This window comes from Notolabrus celidotus, chromosome 9 (genome assembly GCF_009762535.1).
Source record: "Notolabrus celidotus isolate fNotCel1 chromosome 9, fNotCel1.pri, whole genome shotgun sequence".
In the NCBI taxonomy this organism is placed as follows: domain Eukaryota; kingdom Metazoa; phylum Chordata; class Actinopteri; order Labriformes; family Labridae; genus Notolabrus; species Notolabrus celidotus.
In genome coordinates, this window is record NC_048280.1 from 20,673,258 (window position 1) to 20,693,338 (window position 20,081).

Sequence of the window (20,081 nt, forward strand, 5' to 3'; positions counted from 1 at the left end):
TTATTGGCTTCTTAATACATTTAATGGATTACATTTTATTTTTGTTCAAATTTGATTCAGTAAAATTACAATAAACAAAAGAAGGACCTTTGGTTTTAACACTATGCTCTTGATACCAACCGTAATAATTATAGTTATAAAGTGTAGGTGCCAGTTGATGAGGATGATTGTCTCTAATACCTTACAAAGACTAATCTCACAGATGGATATCTACCAAAGTTATTAAAAAGCATTGATCACTGGTACAAAGGTATAAGCATTAAATGCACTTTATCTAGAACAAGAGAGAGGATTTTTGAAAAACTGAATCAAAAGTGTCAGTTTATCTAATATATCAATTCACTATTTGGACTTGTTTTGTTGCTTAACAAACTGCATGCATCTGGATTGATTTTTTTCTTTCTCCACTGCATTACCAGAGGCCCACTTCCAGATACTATCATTATTATTCTCTTTGTTAATGACACAATATATTGGGGAATATATTCTTAAAATTAAATGTTTATCAGAGTTGAGTGATTAAAGGTGTGTGTTGTTGGGCCATGTGGGTGGGCCCTGGTATAGTTTTGGATGTCAACTTGTTCCTCTGCATTCTTGGATTTATAAATAGCAGATCTAGAGGGTCTGATAGCACAAGACAGAAACAGTCTGTAGGATTTTTGAAGCACTAAAAAAATTAAGTAGTAATAAACAGAAATGCAATAATCAATCAATCAATCAGACTTTATTTTTGAAGCACTTTCCATGCGGTGACATTGTAACACAAGGTGCTGTACATAAAAACAACCTAAAATAGAATAAATTAAGAAAAAGATCCCACCCCCAGCCCCAACCCCACAATATATGCAACGATAGTAATAAAAACAATAAAAATAAAATACATAAATAAAAAATAAGTTGCTGAATGAACTGAGGAAACGTTCTCGTGACCTCTTAATGAGGAAACACTCGAGGTAAAATAAGATGTTGAAACTCAACACAGGAAATTAAAATCACCAAAATAACAAAATTCTAAGATAATAAAACACTTAAATATCAAACCATTAAAAGAAAATAAGATGCTATACTTAAAATAAATAAAATAAACAAGTACATAAATAAATAAAATATAATAAAAGTGACTAAAATTTGAACTAGATAAATAAATAAAACTGTTATAAGAATGAAACTCAGTTCAAAGCAAGACTAAAAAGGTGGGTCTTGAGTTTGCTTTTAAAAATGTTTACACTCTGTGAAGCCCTCAGATCTTTAGGTAGGGTGTTCCACGGGCGTGGGCCGTGATAATAAAAAGCTGCTTCACCGTGAGTCTTTGTTCTTACTTTTGCTACAATTAAAAGTCCACTACCTGAAGACCTGAGGGCTCTCACTGGCTCATAAAAGCACATCTGATAAATAAGAAGGATCAAGACAATTAAGAGTTTTAAAAACAATAAAATAATCTAAAAATCTATTATAAAAGATACTGGAAGCCAATGCAGAGACTTTAAAACGGGTGTAATCTAATGTTGGCTCTCTTTCTGGTCTTTGTCAGCATTCTAGCAGCTGAATTTTGGAGCAGCTGGCTAAATTAGGCAAATTATAGTCATTAACAAGAATAGGTTTTCCGTAAGATGTGTAGACAGTATACGATTAACTTTAAGCCTCTCTGTATTAAAAACAAGTGTACAATTGTTGGGGTTTTTTGCCAGCTTGCTCATCAAGACTCCTTCTCAGCAGTTTATTTACATACATTTATGTATTCCTCAAATTGCCAACAGGTGGCGCACCAATCATTGTGATTTGCTCGTGACTTCTTGAGCTACTTCTTCAGCAAAGCATAAGGTCAAGCTCAATCAATGGGTTTGTAATTATTTGAATATACGCGCTTGCTTGCGTGTGACATCACAACTGGGTGGCTGGAGTTGAGTGCGCACGTGTGTAAAACCGTGCGTGCGTAAACAGCTCACGATTATAATAGACTGTCTCCAAATCTCCTACATTTGGATTTAGGAATGGAAAAGAGTGTCAGGGAACATGAGACCTTTTAAGGAACATATCAATCCCCGCGTTTGTCATGAAAGGGTAGTTAAAGTTGAGATTTGGAAGAATAGACACATTTTTAAAAACAGTGCAACATTTTAACAAGTTTTGGTCTCCGGGAGTTAAATGTGATATCTTTACTTTGGTCGATTAAAATTTGAATAAAGGTATATCACTAAAAAAAAAACACAGGAGAAAATACAACCACAACAACAACTCTTCACTAAGAAATACAATCAAGTGAACCGAATGATAGTGTCCCATTTCCCTTTGAAGAACCCTGATGGAGCGACAGGGGAGCAATAACAACGCGCAGGGGCATCACCGACGAATAAAGCTCATTTCATCGTCCCTGTGGGTCTGCCATATCATCAAACTTTGTGAGTTAGTCCTCTCCCTGAGCCCGGGGCTCCGGCTGGCGGAGAGAGATCACTGCCCCCAGAGCAGAGACGAGACACCGGAGAGAGGCTGGATTTAAAACCCGCCCTCTGGAGGGATCTCGTTTCCCCCAAAAACCTCCCATTTTCTCTCTCTCTCTCTCTCTCTCTCTCTCTCTCTCTCTCTCTCTCTCTCTCTCTCTCTCTCTCTCTCTCTCTCTCTCTCTCTTTCCCTCTCTCTCTTTCCCTCTGTCCCTCTCTCTTCCTTTACCTTTTATCCTCCGTCTTACGCCGTCTCCCCCACCACAATAATGGATCTCACGGCGAGATGTTTGCTTCTTCTATCCTGTCTCGGTGTGATATTGGCGATCGATTTGGAGGCGATTGATCCGGGCTACTATGTGGACCCCACTGCCACATCAGACGTGATCGACTACAAGGATCCCTGTAAAGCTGGTAAGATTTTTTTCCTCTTTTTTCCTCTGTACTACGCTGTGTGATTCACCTTTTATGAGGAGGTAGAGACATGCCACGAATCTGTTTGTGGAGCTCGCAGTGATCGACCGGAGAGACGCTTTTAGGAGGGATGACAGCCCTGAATGTAGTTTTTAAAATGCTTTAGGGAACATTGTGTGCATTTGTTTTATACTGAGTGACATAGTTTGTGCAGTTTTAAACATTTGAAGAACACATTTTGGTCGCCTAGGATAACCCAGCACAGAGAGTGGCTGCAAAGACTGTAAGACTGGAAAAAAAGAAGGATGACTCTGAATGCCTTTGTCGAGACTTGAAAAGTTTTGGCTCAAGTTTTTGTGAAAAGTTGCAGCAGCCTGCTGTTTTGAGTAAATCCACTTTAATTCTGTGTTTTCTCCACTGTGAGTTAGGCTACTAATAAATCAGAGTTGTTAGTCAAACGAAGAAAATCTGAACTTTAATTTTTTTGTAGACTTCTACTCCCTTTCTGGTTGTTTTTTGTCACTGCTCAGTCTTTTTTTCCACCGGCTGTTCACACGGCCACTAAAACAAAGTGGAGGAGGGGAGAGAGCAGAGTACAGTGGAGCTAAGAAATTATGCACACATTATTTCTTTGGCTTGTGTCATGTGGCTCAGGGTATAAAACTGTCTGCATATTCTCAAATTAATTGGCAATAGAATATCAAACTACATGCCATGATTATCTTTTGTGTGTGTGTGTGTGTGTGTGTGTGTATACTGTGAACTCACTGTCTTGCCAAATCCCTTTGGGGGAGTTTGAACAGATTGTGTTTTCCATCTGGTGAAAGTATTCAGGTTACAGATACCGAGAGTTGGCTTCAGTCAAAATGACCTCTAAAGTCCTGGAAGTGCTTACCGATTTGGCATTTGACAATTTCTGATGTGGCAGCCGGGGGGAAAAAAAACCCACACAATTCAATCCTCTGACTCTCAGCTACTATCTGTTTTCCTCATCTTTCGCCAGAGAAGTTGAGTAAAAGTGTCACTGGTTTGTTGTGGTTTAACATAAACATCACAAAGATCAGGCTCCAGATGACCCATGTCCCACTCAAGAGCCTTACTTTTTGTTTGGCTCAATTTGAGTCATTCAAGTGGTCACAGCAGATAGTTTGGCATCCATTGAGTAGATTTAGTGGACATGGACATGATGTTCAGACAGAGAGGTAAACTAACGAAGGGTTGATGATGCTGTTTGTTTTTTCCAAGTGAATTATATTGCTTCATTTCCTAGAAGTCCTTGATATTGTGGCCACAATGTGATGCTAAGGAACAACCACACATGGATTTCCCCATTCATATTTGATGTTTGTTAACATGAAGGTGCTTTCAACATTATGAGTAAAGTTTCAAAACTGTCATTGAATGGTGTGCAGCTTTGTTTTATGGTTTTCTTTAGGCACCTCTGCAGACAGGTGAGACGGTCACAAGCACAAACTCCCACTTTGCTAACCCTCCCAGTCTGCAGCTCATCCAACACCCACCTGCTTTCCTGCTTCCTACTATGCAGCAATGTGTCCAAGGTCTCTCAGCTCTCCCTTTTACTCCTAACTACTCCTCCTTCCCACTCTGTTGCAACACATCAGTGACTGAATCTTTCACTGTTGTCATCCTGCATCTTTAACTAGTGTGGGCTTGATAATTATTGTATGGTGGAGGTTTATCTCTTTTTTCAAGCCCATCACTCCACTAAGTGTATTTGATGGCTTTCTTTGGCCCTGAGTTCAGCATTTTTATGTCATTCTGCTTCCTCCAGGGAAATCGCTTATGGCCATGTGAAGTTTATGAGGCAGGAAAACATTTCAGGCTGGTCTTATGTCTTTGCTCCAAAGTCCTTTTTTTCATCAAAATTTGGCTTCATTCATTAAGTGATGCATGTGTTGAAAATGAATGAATGACAGAACATATGATAATTACCAAACACAACACCTTTGAATATAAGTGCAATACTCAGGTGATTACTGGTCAGTTGACTAATTGATGAAGTTGTAAATATTAAGTTTAATGTTTGCATATTATTTCAAACACAATCAATAACTTCATAATTTCTTGCCACAGTGCAGGTTTGCCAAAACCCTGTTAAACATAAATAATCCCTGAAAGTTTTCCTATGTACAAAGAATTATAAAACTCATCACCATACAAGAAATGATAGAAATGTGCATTGATTGAAGTGAGCAGTGCAATAACACTGAAGTAATGCCATCTAATTAGGAAGTTAACCAGTGGAAAATTCCTGAGTTTGCATACTCCAAACTTGGCAGCATCCCAGGAAGTCATTTAGGACTCTTAACAGCACGCTGAGATTAGATCCACTCATTTTAAAATGAAAAATGGATGAGAACCAGCCAAGTTCATTGTCTGCTCTGCTTAAATAATAATTATGAGAGCAGTGACTGGTTTGAGGTGGAAAAAAAAGAGTCCAGTATTGGCATTGTCTCTCTGTGATTGTCTGAGTGTTGGCGATTGTGCTTCTGTGCTGTTGTGGCCTCGGAAGCTGACAGGTCAACCTGAACGCCTCTTTCCTCTCTTGTCTTCTCTTACGCAAGAGGGTTTTCTTGTCTCAGCGGGCCCTCTGCTCTCCTCTTCTCTTCTCTGGCTGGCTCAAACACCTCACATAGACTGTAGGTCATTCACATCGTGCCAGGGGAAATCACAGCTGGGCATGCCAGCACTACTGTGCCACACCAGCCCAGGTTAAGTGAAAGCAGGCCATTCACAAGGGGGCGACATAGGTTATCTACAATGATCTGCTTGCTGCTCAGAAAACTTGTGTTGTCAGCAGAGTCTCATGCCACTCCTGTTATCACTCGATTGTGAAGATACCTTTTGAATTTATTTTAAGAGAACCTTCTAGAACAGCTTGCTGAAGAAGACACTACAACGAAAGCAAACAAGACATTAAGTCATCACAAAAGCAAGTAAAATCAAGATACTATGTTGGACCTTGTCTGTGTTATGCCGTTGAAATGACAACAGATGGATTCTTTTTTAGAATAGTTTCAGAGCTTCTATATTCTTACAAGTGTGATGTTTAGTCTCTGAAGTGTCACTCATTTGCTGTTAAGAGCCTCTGAAAAAAGCTCTGTGGCAGACTACATTAGGATAATTTCACTGACAGGCACTTTTAAAGCATGAGAGATTTATAATATGATGTTTAGATGTAAAAATAAGCTCTGCTTAAAAGCATCAACATGTATTTTTCAACATTAAGTGGAGCTAGACCAGCAGGTTTTATTGGCTGTGTTTTTTTAACTAACTACTTCCTTTACAAAACAATAAGGTTGATTTTGTATCTTTGTTTGTTTGAGTCTTTAAAAATGGCAGCTGACAACACCAACCTCCATCCTTCAATGCCTCTGTCTTTGCCTAATGTGATGAGGCTCTCTGTTGAACCCCATGATTGGCCTTTTTAGAAACACTTCAGCAGCCGCCTTTCTTTTATTATGGAATGAGGGCTGTATAGGCGAGCCCACACTGGGTGTTTTTCTTACATTACAGGACCCCTGCCACTTCTCTCTCCATGGGGTTCAGGTGATTAGAGAGCTGATCTATGGCCTGATTTTACTGCACTAGTTGGAGGAGTGTGTTTGTCGTCAGAGCTAAGTTATAACTAATCTTGCTTTGCGTTAATACAAAGTCTGGGTGTAGAGTCTAAGCAACAGCAAATGCTGTGCGAGAGCTCATTGAAATAGCTAAAATGCACCCAATTAGCCTATAATAATGAGCTGTTTAACAGCCACGTCTTCATTATTCACGCTTTGTTTCTTTCCTAAATATGGTCTGCTTTGCTGCTTCTGTGAAAGAGTTGTTTTTCTGTTTTTCCACCTGTGGTGCATACTTGAGATTTCCTCTTCAGCCACAAATAACTATTATTTATGTAAAGTGTTGATGTTTGATGAAATCTTCCAGATTTAGCCCATCAATAACCCTGTTTAAACTCTGTTTTGGACATCTGTTGTGAGGCAACCTCCTTTTTCCTCATGCCAGGCTAAATGAGTATATGTTATTCTGCTGTCCAAAGTAGAAATAAGAAGTCTGGAGGGTCAAAATGAGTTTTGTCACAGGTAGAAAAAAACATTCCTGCAGTAAGGTAATGAATTATTTATCCTTGTAATGAGCTCAAATGCTGTGTATAGTTGACATTAAAAGAGACAAATGGCTGGCGGGTGATGAGTCATTAAAGGGGGCTTGACTGGCAGTATGATATATCAGTAATCAGTGGCACAGATGAGCTGGGAAATCCAATCTGCTAATGGGCTTGATGGAGTGTGAAATGTTAAAGGGGAGGCAGCATCTTGCTGTGTGCCCTTTGCATCTGGCTCTCATTTTGTCAATAAGATTGAAGCTGCGGTCTGTTTACAGTAACTTGAAATCTTGATGAAACTTAGGCCTTTTATTGGAAAAGAATTACTCAAATCTCAGCCTGTAGCTTGAGACTTCTGTAGATTCCCTCCTCTAATTATACCTTTTTTTATATGAGTATAAAAAATGTATTTTTTTTCGTCTACTGCCTTGGACTCTAATTGCTGTGTTAGGTTATGTCAAGGTAAGCATTTGCTGAAGAAATAACAGCTGGTGTTGTTTTTACAAAGGACAGAAGAAGCATATTTAAACAGTGAGAGTCATGCGTAACACAATTCATCCTTCCCCAGTTAGGATAATGTGTTTCAATTTCTTCTCACAAAAAGTCTGTTTTTTTCTACCCAGATTTTTAAACCCAGAGTATTCGGAGGTACAATGACTATAAACAGACAGTATACAGAGCTGCTACAGAATGAAACTTGAAAAGTGATGCTTACACTGTCATCAAATGCTAATCACCTTAATGCAATACACCATTGGTCTCCATTGGAATTCAAATGCAGTGTTTGTTTCCAAACACAGGCCGTGAAAGGCGGTGCCAGGGCATTGTGATGCATTCCAGGCTTACATATTGGCCGGGCTTTCACATCCCTCATCATTAGGTCTTGTATGGGGAAAGCTTGTTTAAAATGTCTCTATAAGCACAGCAAGGAGTAAATCGAGGCCTCACAGCAGAGCTGGCCTTCTAAATATAGTCTGGTGTTAGTGTCTGCGTAGGCTTAGTATTGATGTTTGTGCAGGTTTCAGTGGCAGATGTCGTGGTCTGGTATCCACATAAGGAGATTTATGGGAATAGTCCTGGAGTATTTGACACCACAGAGGTCGGGGATAGGGCATTACATGAATCAATGGGATTAATTTGATTGAAATCTCATGTAATCTGACTGGGTAGGCTGATTGATGGGGCAGTCTGAGATGAGGAGGATTATGATGGTTTAGATTAACTCAAAAAATTCAATAAAGGCAAGGGGGTTGGATTTATAACCAAACGGTTTGTCAAAAATATCTGACTTATCTTTCGATATAATGCCATTAATTTGTCTTTTGTATAGATTTGCACTTCTCTTTTTGTTTTCTATGTTTTAAAAGAAAAATGTGAAATAGATCACTTACTATAAGCTCTGTTCTGCCATAGTTGTTGTGGATGGATAGTCATGCTGCAGCTGATGTAATTTAGGTAATGAAAAATGTTTGGAACAAGATTCATCTATGGACGATGACGATCACTTGCCATCTGCCACATTCACTGGGTTTTTAATCTACAGTACAACACACTTGTCTCATCGTGTCATATCAGTACAGCACTCTGGATCGAGATGAGTTTATCACCTTTCTCCATAGCTTGCCCTCAATCCCAGCCTGGAGTTGTGTACAAAAGATTCCCTAAAACTGTGTGTCTGTGGATAATTAAAGCCAGGAGACAAGGGGATTAATTCACAATCCCTGCGAGTCTTTCCATAAACCTGCAACAGCGTCTCCAGGACGACTGCTGTGCCCGGGGGAAATGAGTCCTAATGCCGCCGGGCCGTACATTTGCTCACTTCAATCTCCTCTGTTGTCTGAGAACAATGACACTGCGGATTACCCAGCCTGCCTTCCACACAGCGGTGGAGATTTGGACCAAGAGCACAGCCCTCCGTGTACCTAATGGGGGTGGGAGAAAGCCTGTACCTCATTATTTGGTCACAGGCTGTGTATAAAACTGCTAATACGTGCAAATTGACACTGCATGTTTGAAGAAACACCATCCAATTGTTATTTATTTTCCCTTAGTTAGTATGAAGTAAGACAGTATTTCATAGAATTATTTTGAATACTTTTACTCAGTGCTTCCGATCTTTTTTTAACAACTTGCATTTAATTGTTTCAAGGACTGCCTGTTCCTTTAGCTTACTGCAGTTCTGCGAATCAGTCATAAAAAAAATGTGAAGATGAGAGAGAAAAATGTCCTTCTGTAGTCCGCCCATCCGTCCTATACTGAGCGACATCTGGAAGCTTCCCCTTATCAGCGGTGTTGTGGCAGTGGCTGTCAGTATGAGTGCTGATTGTGAGTATTCTGTTTTGTGTCTCAGGGATTTAGTTGCAGGGAATTAGTGTGTTTTGCGAGCTTAAATTAGAGGATCCCTCTGACCTCTGGAATTTAAACCTGTCCTCCGTGCGTGCCCTGTCTTGCCATCAGTGATCTACACTTTTTTCTTATTGCTGTCATTATCCTGTAATCCCAAACACAGTCGTTTTGCTGTGCAACCTCTATGACCTGCAGGGTGGAAGACTGCTCTGTGTATAGCAGAGCTGACTCCAGATTGTTTCAATAATACTCTTCTGGTGAATAAGGGTGCATGCATGCCAAGAGGGTTTTTTTGTGCGTCTTTGTTTCTATTGTGCATTTTATCCCTTTTTCTCTTGTCTCTGATCTCTGTCGAACTTTTATGACAGTGCTTGAGATTAAAAAAAAGCCCCTCTGTGAATGTTTTTCTTACACTTTTAAGGAGAGAAAAATTTATAAGCTTCCTCAAAATTAAATAAAAGTTTATCAACACATAGCTTGTATCAGGGTGACAGAGTAAAGATTTACAGATTCAAACGTTTGACAAAGACAAGCACTGTAAATGTACTCCATTCATTCTACTGTTTGGTGGTTCCCTTGGCTTCCTACCCCTCTGGGCCTGTCTCCCCTCCACCACACTAACCTCCAAACACACATCAAGAAAGCTCTCATTTTCTTTCTGCTCCACATCTGCCTTCCTTTCTCGAAGCCAGAGTTTGGGCAGAAAGGATATGCCTCCCTCCTTTCTTCTTCCCTTCCCGTTTTGTTGTCATCTCCTGTGCAGACAGGGATTACAGTGCCATCCCTTTGCCTGTTTTTCCTCCCACTGCTTCCCACAAAACTCTCCATTACCCCCCCAGTCCTACCTCGCTCCCCCAACTTCTGCACACAAATTGAACTGTTAATTCTAGAGACATGCTGGTGTTAAAAGCCTATAAAAGTGAGAGGACTCTTAGCCTGTTCTCTATAGAAATGGGGCATATAGTAAGGAATCCAATAAAGCACATTCCTCATAAAGCAGAGCTGTTTGGTTACTTTCCCTCTCCTTGGCCTCATTAAGGAGCTATTACTTGTTCAAGGTGCCCCACATTACTCCATGGAAGCAGTGTCAGTGTGTCAGTGTATCATATAGGATCCTTCTCACAAACTGTTCAGAGGCACCAGACTGTGTAACTTTTTTATGTGTTTGTGGTAACATCTGGATTAATCATGGTTTGAATAAACACATCAGCAGGAAGGTTTCTGAGTTCATACTCATTGTTTGTTGCAACATTCACCAGCCATGTTCAGTTAGTCACTTACATTTCCCTTCTTTAATTTCAGTACAGAAAAGGCGACTATTTGTCATCCTAACAGACCTACTGTTTTTTTCACAACAGTATTTATTCTGCTGTGAAAAAGTCCAAGAAAGGTAGTAAGTATGTATTTGAACCTATAGTACATGTGTCAGGCACTCTAGGTCACCCCAACGTTCTTTGACTGGGCCTTCATGTAGCCTAAGTCAGTCTGAGCAGCAGGAAACGCCTGAAGGACCTGGAGCTCCGCACAATGATGCTCCGTATCGTGCACTTTCCTATCAGTTGTCTGACATGTGCCGTCTCTGTCTTTTTCAGTTGCCTTTCTGGGAGACATTGCCCTGGATGAAGAGGACCTTCGGATGTTTAGAGTGGACAGAATCATAGATTTGGCTCAGAGAACTGTCCACACTGTCAATCACACAGACACAGGTAACAACCGTTCTTTGAAGATCACAACAAGAGAGTACAACTATTCATTCTCTACAACTAAGAGTCAGCACATGCAGCTGCCAAATAGTAGCTTTGTGTTTTTCATGAGCTGTTTCTAAATCTTTTACAGCTGTAATGCTATTGCTGCATGCTTTTACACCTGCATTACCATGTTTAAGAGTATTTGCGAGGCTTTGTCAGCTAAAACGTTCTTAAAATGAAAAGCAGTACTTATATAGCAGCTGTGAGTCAACAGAAACCAATAGTCTTCCGAATCCTATTAACTAAAGGTGAGCGTGAACCAACATGAGAGTGCATGTCGCTGTCTGTGCCTGAATGGTTTCATTTTGCTGTTTGTTCACCAGGGTTAATGAGCATGTTGAAGTAAAGAGAGATTTTAGAGGATTAAAAATACATTTCAACTGTGCTTAAAATATCCACTGAGTAAGATTAATTTCAGACTAAAGAGTGACCTCTGGGACAGGGATTTAAAAGGAGACTCAAGGCTACACGTTGTGTGTACAGTCTGATCTAAGTACTCATTTTTCAATCTTGAGCAGTTTATTGAATGTAACTAAATGACACATAGTGGAAAATATGCTCCAAGATGCATGGTCATGTCTCCTCCACTTTGAGCTGTTGTATGATTTTTATTAATCAATGTGGGCATTTGGTTGAACCAAGGATGCCGCTAAAATAGTGATAAAAGTCTAACAGTGTTTCCTGACCCATAAAGAAAGAAGACTGTAGATTTAATCCTGTTATTGTAATTAACACATCTTCAACGGGTTTGTCTCCTTAGCACTCAGTCTTATCAGTTAGCTGGGGAGATTTGGCTGTTATCAGACTTCGTCTCAACACATGCACAAGTGTGGACGTGTTAATTGATCTCCGCAGGCTCCTAAGATTTACCCCTGGAGGCTAAAATTCACTAGAACACATTGTTCAAGCTAATAAAAAAAAAAACTTGCCATGAACTGGCTTGTAGCTTTATCAAACTGAGTTTCAAACATGACGAAGGCTGGTAGTGTTGTTATGGAACAGCAACCTTTGTACATAATGTACTGAAACCAGATGTACTTGTTTTTTTTCCACAGCAGTACTTATGGGATAAAGAACCACTTTATTGTGAAACCAGCATGTTTTAGCTTGTGGACTTCATTCAGGGTCATCCAGGTGACGTTTCACAATAAAGATGTTCTTTATACTGACAGAGTTAAGACCTCCTCAGACTAATTCACTCATTCATATATTATTGAAGAAGATTGTGAAAGAACTCCAGATTCTACTATTTCCCCAACATTCCATAGATAATACTAAATGAATTAATACATAACCTGTGTGCTAGTTTTTGGATCAGTGTGTCACAGGTTCTAGCAGGGTTCCATTAAAATGTGACACAACCAGATATATTTGACGAGAATCTTCAAATAAAGTAAAATTAACTTTTGAAGTCCTCTTGCAGAAAGGCCCTCCTGTTACCAAGCTTTCTGAGAATACATTATTTTTGTTTATGTCCATAAAAAATATAAATTAGCAATCAAAAAGTAGAAAAGAAAATTATTCTTTAAAACATTTGAAGATTTAATTTGCAAAAACAGATAACTCACTTTAAAAGAAATAAAGAAATGTTTCAGAAAGCATATGTTTTCTATTACTAGCTTTAGGTATTATCTATCAATTGAAGTTGGGAGGCTGTGACTAAGTCAAAATTACATTACCAATAAGAGGTTTCTTAAATATATAACTTTATTAAAATCTATATCACAAACAAATATGTTTTTTAAAATTGTTTTAAAAATGGAGATATCTGTTTTTGCAAATTAACTCTTCATTTACATTTTATAACTTAAAATCAGGACATCCTTTACAATCCTGTGCTGTAAATTGAACTTGCTTAAGACAAATATGTACTTATTCCATTTATGAGGAAAGAGTCTGACAAGGGAATATGTATTGTAGCATATATGATCAAAAGTCATCATTTATTTTTATTAAAGGTCAGAAGGTTTTAAATGTTTAAAACATTATTCCTGGCTGTGGTTAAAAACTACATATTAATGGTACCTCTTTCTGGATTTCAACAACTTTATGAAGGGGATGTTGCTACAGAACAACATGCTTATTCATCACTTTACTTTGCTGATATGGTGCAATCCTTTGTGAGATAGTTTTGGATGAAAATATAAACATTCGTTTGACATCCCTGCTTCATGGTTTTAATTAGAAAGGATCAATCTTCTATTTCATTAACCTGATGCTAATCATAGAATGTCAAGAACTGAGCTAATAATTTCACTGGCTAAACGTTTGATATGCTCTCCATAGATCTGGTAATTAACGTAGTTTTTTCTGGCAAAGACATTTGCTGTTCACATGTTTTATCTTCACTTCCTGTAACTTTTTATGTAAAATGGCTTCACATCTAAAGGGGTTCACGTAGAAGTTATAATTGCTTCTTTCTGAGTCCTGTCTGTTCTGCAGCCTATTGAAGAACAGTAAGGTGATTTGCTGTGTGTGGTTCATATACGGATGTTTCTTTTTTATAATCACCAGGTTTAGGTAGGAGCTTAGTCTCCATGGTTACAGTACATTAATGTGCGTTTGAGTGACATTAAAATGATGAAACTAATTTGAAAGGAGAAAGAAAGCAGCGCCTTTATTCAGAGAAGGACAAACAGATGTCTCTTTCAGGGAGTAATTTCCTAAATGAGACTCGCTAATTAGACTTTCTGACTAATGCACTTTAGTTTTAGGATTAAAAGTGTCTTTTGTCTTTTGAGGAACTGTGGAACTGTGCAGATTATTTGCTCATTAAGAATGTGGTGGTGAAACATTTGCTATGTCAAACTAAGAAATGAAGTGATTTAGAGTTGTTGTTAACTTTGTTTTCTTGATTTTCTAAACTTCAGGTTCAACCAATCTGAGTATCCAAAACAGGCAGGGATCCCACCGCAGGAAAAGAGCCGCCACATCCAGACCTGAACGTGTTTGGCCTGAAGGTGTTATTCCCTATGTTATCAGTGGGAACTTCAGTGGTAAGTCACACGTCTTTTACTGACACCCTACGGCAAAAATGTCAACTCTGCTTTTTAATCAAAGAAAATAGTGTTTGTATGATATAAAGCATTATAGATAATAAGAGGCCATGCGTGGGTTCTCAAAAGGTCAGTGATTTTCAAACCATGGATCCCTTCGGAAAGAAGAACTTGCAACAGAAAATACAGTGCTGAGGCATCATCTTTAAATTCAACTTAGTTCTTATTCCTCAAAATGAAACTAAAAATAAATATCCTAGAGCTTTTCACGTAATCATAGTTGTGGTGGGTAATTGACCATGAGCAAAAACCTGCTGTTCTTTTTTTATACAACCAATAAAATACTATGGAACTATAATTTCAAAAATGTTTCCATGATGATTATACAAATCTAATTGAGAGTTGATTACCAGTCCTGACTTAAAAGTGTTTCCAGCTGTCTGCCTCTCCATTCATCTCCCCTCTACTATAAAATGCTCTGTGTGTGTCTATGTGTGTGTGTATGTGTGTGTTACTATCAGCTCTACTGATCTCACCCTCTCTCTCTCATCTTATTCAGGCAGCCAGCGGGCAATATTCCGCCAGGCCATGCGACACTGGGAGAAGCACACCTGTGTGACCTTTATTGAGAGGACCCAAGAGGAGAGCTATATTGTCTTCACCTACCGACCATGCGGGTGAGTCCATGGGGTTTTAAGCTTCCACATGAAGACACTGAACAATGGTCGTCCTCTTTTGAGCCTTTGCTATCTACAACTCATTATTTAGTGCCCTAGAATTCTTCCTTAATTCCTGCTCAGCATCCCTTCACCATTGTTCAACCTCTCTATCCGTGGTCTCTGTGTGAGTTGTTATTTCAGCCCCCTACAGATCCTGAGAGAGGCAGCCGTTCAGTGGCCTGGAATGTCTCCTGTACCTCATCATCAACCTTCATCCGTCACTGACCACTTTGTGTCATGCTTGATGTACAGAATGACTCCCAAGGGCGAGACTTCCTCAGCCTCTCCATAACCCTCTCCTGAAGTTCAGCTCAGTGTCTACTCAGCATTTCCTCTCAAACAGATACTCAAGGGAAGCTCTGCTTGTGGCTCTTGTTGTTGCTAAGCGACAATTGACAATCTGTTTGGACATGCAGGGCTGTTTTCCATGTAATGGTAAAATATTTTTAGATAAAAGAACTTGCTGCTGTTTTAGAACACAAACCAGCACAACCTTTTAATTTTAGGTTTTGAGCAAAAAGAGGCCAGAGCTATTAGCTGCAGTATTAGAGAGGTTCTCAGGGGACACACAATCCTAAAATGTTCCCATGTTTTAACCTCACAAAGATTTAGAGAACAAGCTGGAACCATTATGCCATTACACACACTGTACCTCTCCTACTGATATGCATCATTCAAAACAAACAGCCTAACAGAAAGCGGATGCAGCTCGTGAAACTTCTTTCTTCCTAGCCAACTGTTGATAGCCATTTTTAGCCTGGCCTCTAGAGCAACAGGGATGACATTATCCACGCAGGCGGCAGCGGTTAGCAGTGGGAATGCTTGACTCTGCTGCATATTCAGCAGGCCCCCATCTGTCCTGTGCAAAGTTCAAGGCGTGTCTCAGGAGAGCTTGGCTGGGCTCGCAGTAATTAGAGAGCGGCCGTCTGGCCCACAGGGCAGTGATGTGTGTGCCCGTCCTCCAAACTCCCACACTGACCCTTTCATGTCATGCTGAGATGGAGCACTGCAGCCAGCCAGCCTCTGCCGTCACTCTCAGCATTAGCATTGGCAGGCAGATGAATGAATGTCACTGCTGTATGTGTGGATGATGGGTCGCCTCGTACAGCTCTCCTGTAAAACAGACCGGAGGTTGTAAAGGTAATGTCGTTCTCACTATAAGAACTTCTACGTATGAACAGAGCAGGATGAGATTTACGCTGGGAGGCATTATAGAGCCAGATCATTCTTTCTCCTTCCTCCCCTGGGAAACATGACTTTTTTTGCATCATGCTGTAGTTTCCACTCCCTTGTTAGTGATAAAAAAGTCTAGTCACTGTATTTTGGATGTTGTTAACACTGCCTCTCTGTTTGTGCATCTGGTTGCTGAATCACAGGTGCTGCTCCTATGTGGGTCGTCGAGGAGGGGGCCCCCAGGCCATATCCATTGGAAAAAACTGTGACAAGTTTGGCATTGTGGTGCACGAGTTGGGTCATGTGATCGGATTCTGGCACGAACACACAAGGCCCGACCGAGATGAACACGTCAGCATTATCAGGGACAACATTCAGCCAGGTAGGTGCACAAGTCTCTCAGCAATAATGGAGGAAAGAAGAAACACAAAATGATGAGAGTACATACAGAATGGGGCACAAGTTCTCGCTCATGCTCGCTCTGTTTGAGAATTTCCTTAAACCATGTGTTGCTAGAGCAAGACAACCACAGAGAAACACGTAATCATGACACAGTCAGTGTCCAAGATTAATGCCAAATGCTCAAACCTTTGTCATCCTCAAAGGTTGAAATATCTCACGCTTTCTCTCATACTAATGCAGGTGGCTTATTTGTATCCATAGCCCTATTGTGTGATTCAGACAGAGTACAACTGTATTCACCTTTGACTTACATACATAAGATTTACTGTATGACTCAGCCTTGTGTTCCAACTCTTCTTGTCCCTGTTTCCTCTCACAGGGCAGGAGTATAACTTTCTGAAGATGGAGCCGGGGGAGGTGGATTCTTTGGGAGAAGTCTATGACTTTGACAGTATCATGCACTATGCCAGGAATACATTCTCCAGGTAGGAGCCAAGCCAAGTTCCACTTCATGCACTCCAGACTTAAAACTGTTGTTTGATCAAGTCAGGCAGAGCACTTTCCTGCTCAGCTGTAACCTTTTAACCCATCTTCTTCTTTTCAATTTCTGCTGATAGTAATTTGTTCATAATTTTATGACTATATTGATCTGTAATGCACCAGGTCTGTGCCTTTTGGCGGCTGCTGAGTAATGTGGCAGGATTCCTAAAGCTTGAGAAGAAAGAATGAAACACTTAATTCCCCTCAATAATAAATCACTAGAAGACTAACATGTAGCCTGAGGACAAGAAGATAGAAGGGCTTACTGTTCCTTGAAAGTCTGTCTTGGATCTGAACTCCTCACTTTCTTAGTATAAGTACAAAGAAGAAGAGACAGGTTTCTTGGGAAAGGGTTGCTTTTATGGGTGTTTATGAAGTTGCTGTGACAAGAGCTGTATTTTGAAAGAAAACAAAAATCTTCCTCTTGTCTGTGTTTTCAAGTTTGGCTAAAGAGGGTTGAAAATATTACATGAAGTGATTCATTGCAGTTTCTAAAAGGTGTTGCTGGAATGGTATTTTTTTTACAATTTACAGTCTCATTCAGCAAACTTAAACTCTAAGCATTGTGTCAAAATTATGAAAATCTAACACCTCTGACAAACTTGAATTGCTGTTCCTCTACGATTTCTTTCTTAGAAGTGAAAGCCAAGGCTTTGTAGTCATAGTCAAAGTGCCAGCCTCTTCCTACAGCCTGTTCAGATTAACGCTCCTCTCCTCAGTTCCCGCTGCTTTTGCAGCAGCAGCAAACCCTGTGAAGCGGCACTTGTCCTGGTCCTGCTGCTGAACTAGCTCAGTTAGTAGCCTTGCTTCATCCCAACATAATTTTACACTTCACTTTAAAGGCTGTGTGAAGCTTCTTGTAAAAGTTGTGCCTCAAACTACAAACCACCTCATTATGCTCCAAATGGCCCTTTGAAGCAGCTCTAATGATTAGTAGCATTATGTTCACCCGAGGCTGCTGCAGGAACTCATAGATTCATTTCCTATGTCTGCTGAACAGCCTTCGTAGCACCTTCATAGTATTCAGGTGCAATAATTAAAATCTTTTGCTGCACAATTTAGGTCAACCCTTGATAATGTCCTGTGGATGGTAAGGAATGGACAAGTGGAAATTTGTGGTGCACCCCTGGCTCTATAAAAAGACTCACAGGACTTTAAAGTTGGACTAAAGACTTTGGGCTGTAAATAAATAAATGAACAAAAATGGCTGAACCAGGGACACCCATATATATCCAAATTTGGTATTGAAATGTTGGACAGTGGAAACATGCCGCATAGAGAGACTTCTGTTTTTAAAAGTGGAGCTGCGAATGTGTCATACTTATAATGGCACTTGATTTTGATGCCTGCTGACCTCATTCAGTACTCCCTGACGGATGCGGCAGGAAGTCCCTCCAGATGTTGTGCTGTCATGCAGCAACACTTAATTGAAAAATCCCAGTGACAAACACGGTCAGTCTGGACCACTGCTCTACTCATCTCAGGATGTGTTTAATTTGAAGTGTTACGTACCAGCTGGGCAACTGCAAAGTCAAAATGAACCTCTTGGGAGACATGGAATAAGATTTAGCTTTCAAAAGCATCACCCTGCAATCTGTCCGTGTACATTGAATAATGTCCTTGGCTGTGATAATCATATTTAACATGAAGTTGTATAAATATTATTGTTACATCCTGCCGACGTGTGCAGGATGTGATCCATTGTATAGATAAACAAAGTGGAGGAATCTTTGGGAAAGCGTCAGGAACAGTCACATGGACTGTGCAGTGTTTTAACTATAGCAGGACAAGAGGAGGAGCTGCTGTAATGTAATCTATGGGCACATATAATTTAAAGGAAAAAACAGTCTTGACTCATTTCTACCTCGCTCTGATATGAGAACCAGCTGTTAGCTGTCCTGATGTTCTTACTCATCATCTGTATATGATTCACTTTCCCAACCATCGGCTCTCCCATGCCCTGTGTGACTCTCTTAGTGTATGGGCCTCTTCCCAAATCAACTGCCATGCTCCTGTGGCAAACAGATTCTGGGAAGCAGAGAGGGGATCTTTGTCTAAGCAGAGGCTGCAGCTGGGTTTAGGCCAATGTACAGAAATGCCTGTCTGGCCCAGTGCATCCAAACTGTAGGTCAAAAATGCAGTTCATGCAGAACAACGTTGACATCTTGCTCTCCTTCCTTTTCCCAGAATTAGATCATGTTTTGTTATGTGTGTGTGTTTTTTAAGGTAACAGGAGTAACAAGGAAAATACAAGCATACAACAACTTCACATAAAAAATTACAACATCAAAAATATGTTCTTAAAAATCCACTGCAACTGAGTGACATTGACATTTATTTAGTTTCTACAAGAACATATCTTTTAGAAGAGAATTTCAGTCTGCTCAGCACTGAAACATGGAACATTAATTTAATTGATTTTGATCTCATTTCACGATTTGGACTGAACATCATGAGCATAATAGAAATGTATGGTATGCACTACAGCCTGTTAAATAACAAAGCATGCCTGCCATAAAGTACGCTCATGTCAGCTGTTTTGTCCTGTTCCTGGTTCTGTTTTGATTCCAACTCTGACTCTGTTGCTATCCTACTTTGTGGAACCGTGTTGATCAACAGGAGAGGGGAATGGCCACCACTGCTGGGGAATGTTTCACAGAGCTGTATTAGCAGACAAGGGGCTCCTGTTAGCTTTTCACAAGTCATCCCTAGCACTTTTGCTCCTGAGTGCTGATTGGCTGATGTACCTGTGCCAGTGTCTTTCTTTGTTAGCCCATTATTAGTTGGGGTGTTTGCTCTGTGTTTTACAGTAAATCACCGTGGGAAGCCAGGGCCTTTGCTGTGGATGTTGTTCTGAAGATTTCATGGCTTGTCTTGATGTTTTTCTGTGTCTACTGTGGGACAAGTAGGCCTGATCCCCATGCTTTTTGTCTCTGGCGTGTTACCCGACCCACAACTCTGCACGCCCCCCTCCTTTGCTGCAGAGATATTTTTCAGTGCTGGTGCATGGAGCAGTGCCAACTCAAATAGAGACCTGCCAGTGTGGCCTTTGTCTGCTCTGACACTGGCTGTAGTGGCGTTTTTCACCAGCAGCCAGCATACGGGCTCCTGAAGGCTCACAGAAAGACAGACAGGCAAGCAGAGTCTAAACTGTTAGCTTAGGCTGCTATGTTTGCACATGC

General features: G+C 40.2%; 1 protein-coding gene across 1 annotated transcript in view; it reads left to right on the forward strand.

The window, feature by feature from the left end:
* Positions 1-2,628: 2,628 nt before the first annotated feature.
* The window catches only part of bmp1a (bone morphogenetic protein 1a), a 30,556-nt gene continuing 13,103 nt past the window's right edge, over positions 2,629-20,081 (forward strand). Inside the window, 6 exon segments of the mRNA XM_034692045.1 lie at positions 2,629-2,852; positions 10,914-11,027; positions 13,940-14,065; positions 14,625-14,742; positions 16,161-16,339; positions 16,739-16,844. Coding sequence (XP_034547936.1) covers positions 2,708-2,852; positions 10,914-11,027; positions 13,940-14,065; positions 14,625-14,742; positions 16,161-16,339; positions 16,739-16,844 — 788 coding nt within the window. The 5' untranslated portion in view covers positions 2,629-2,707.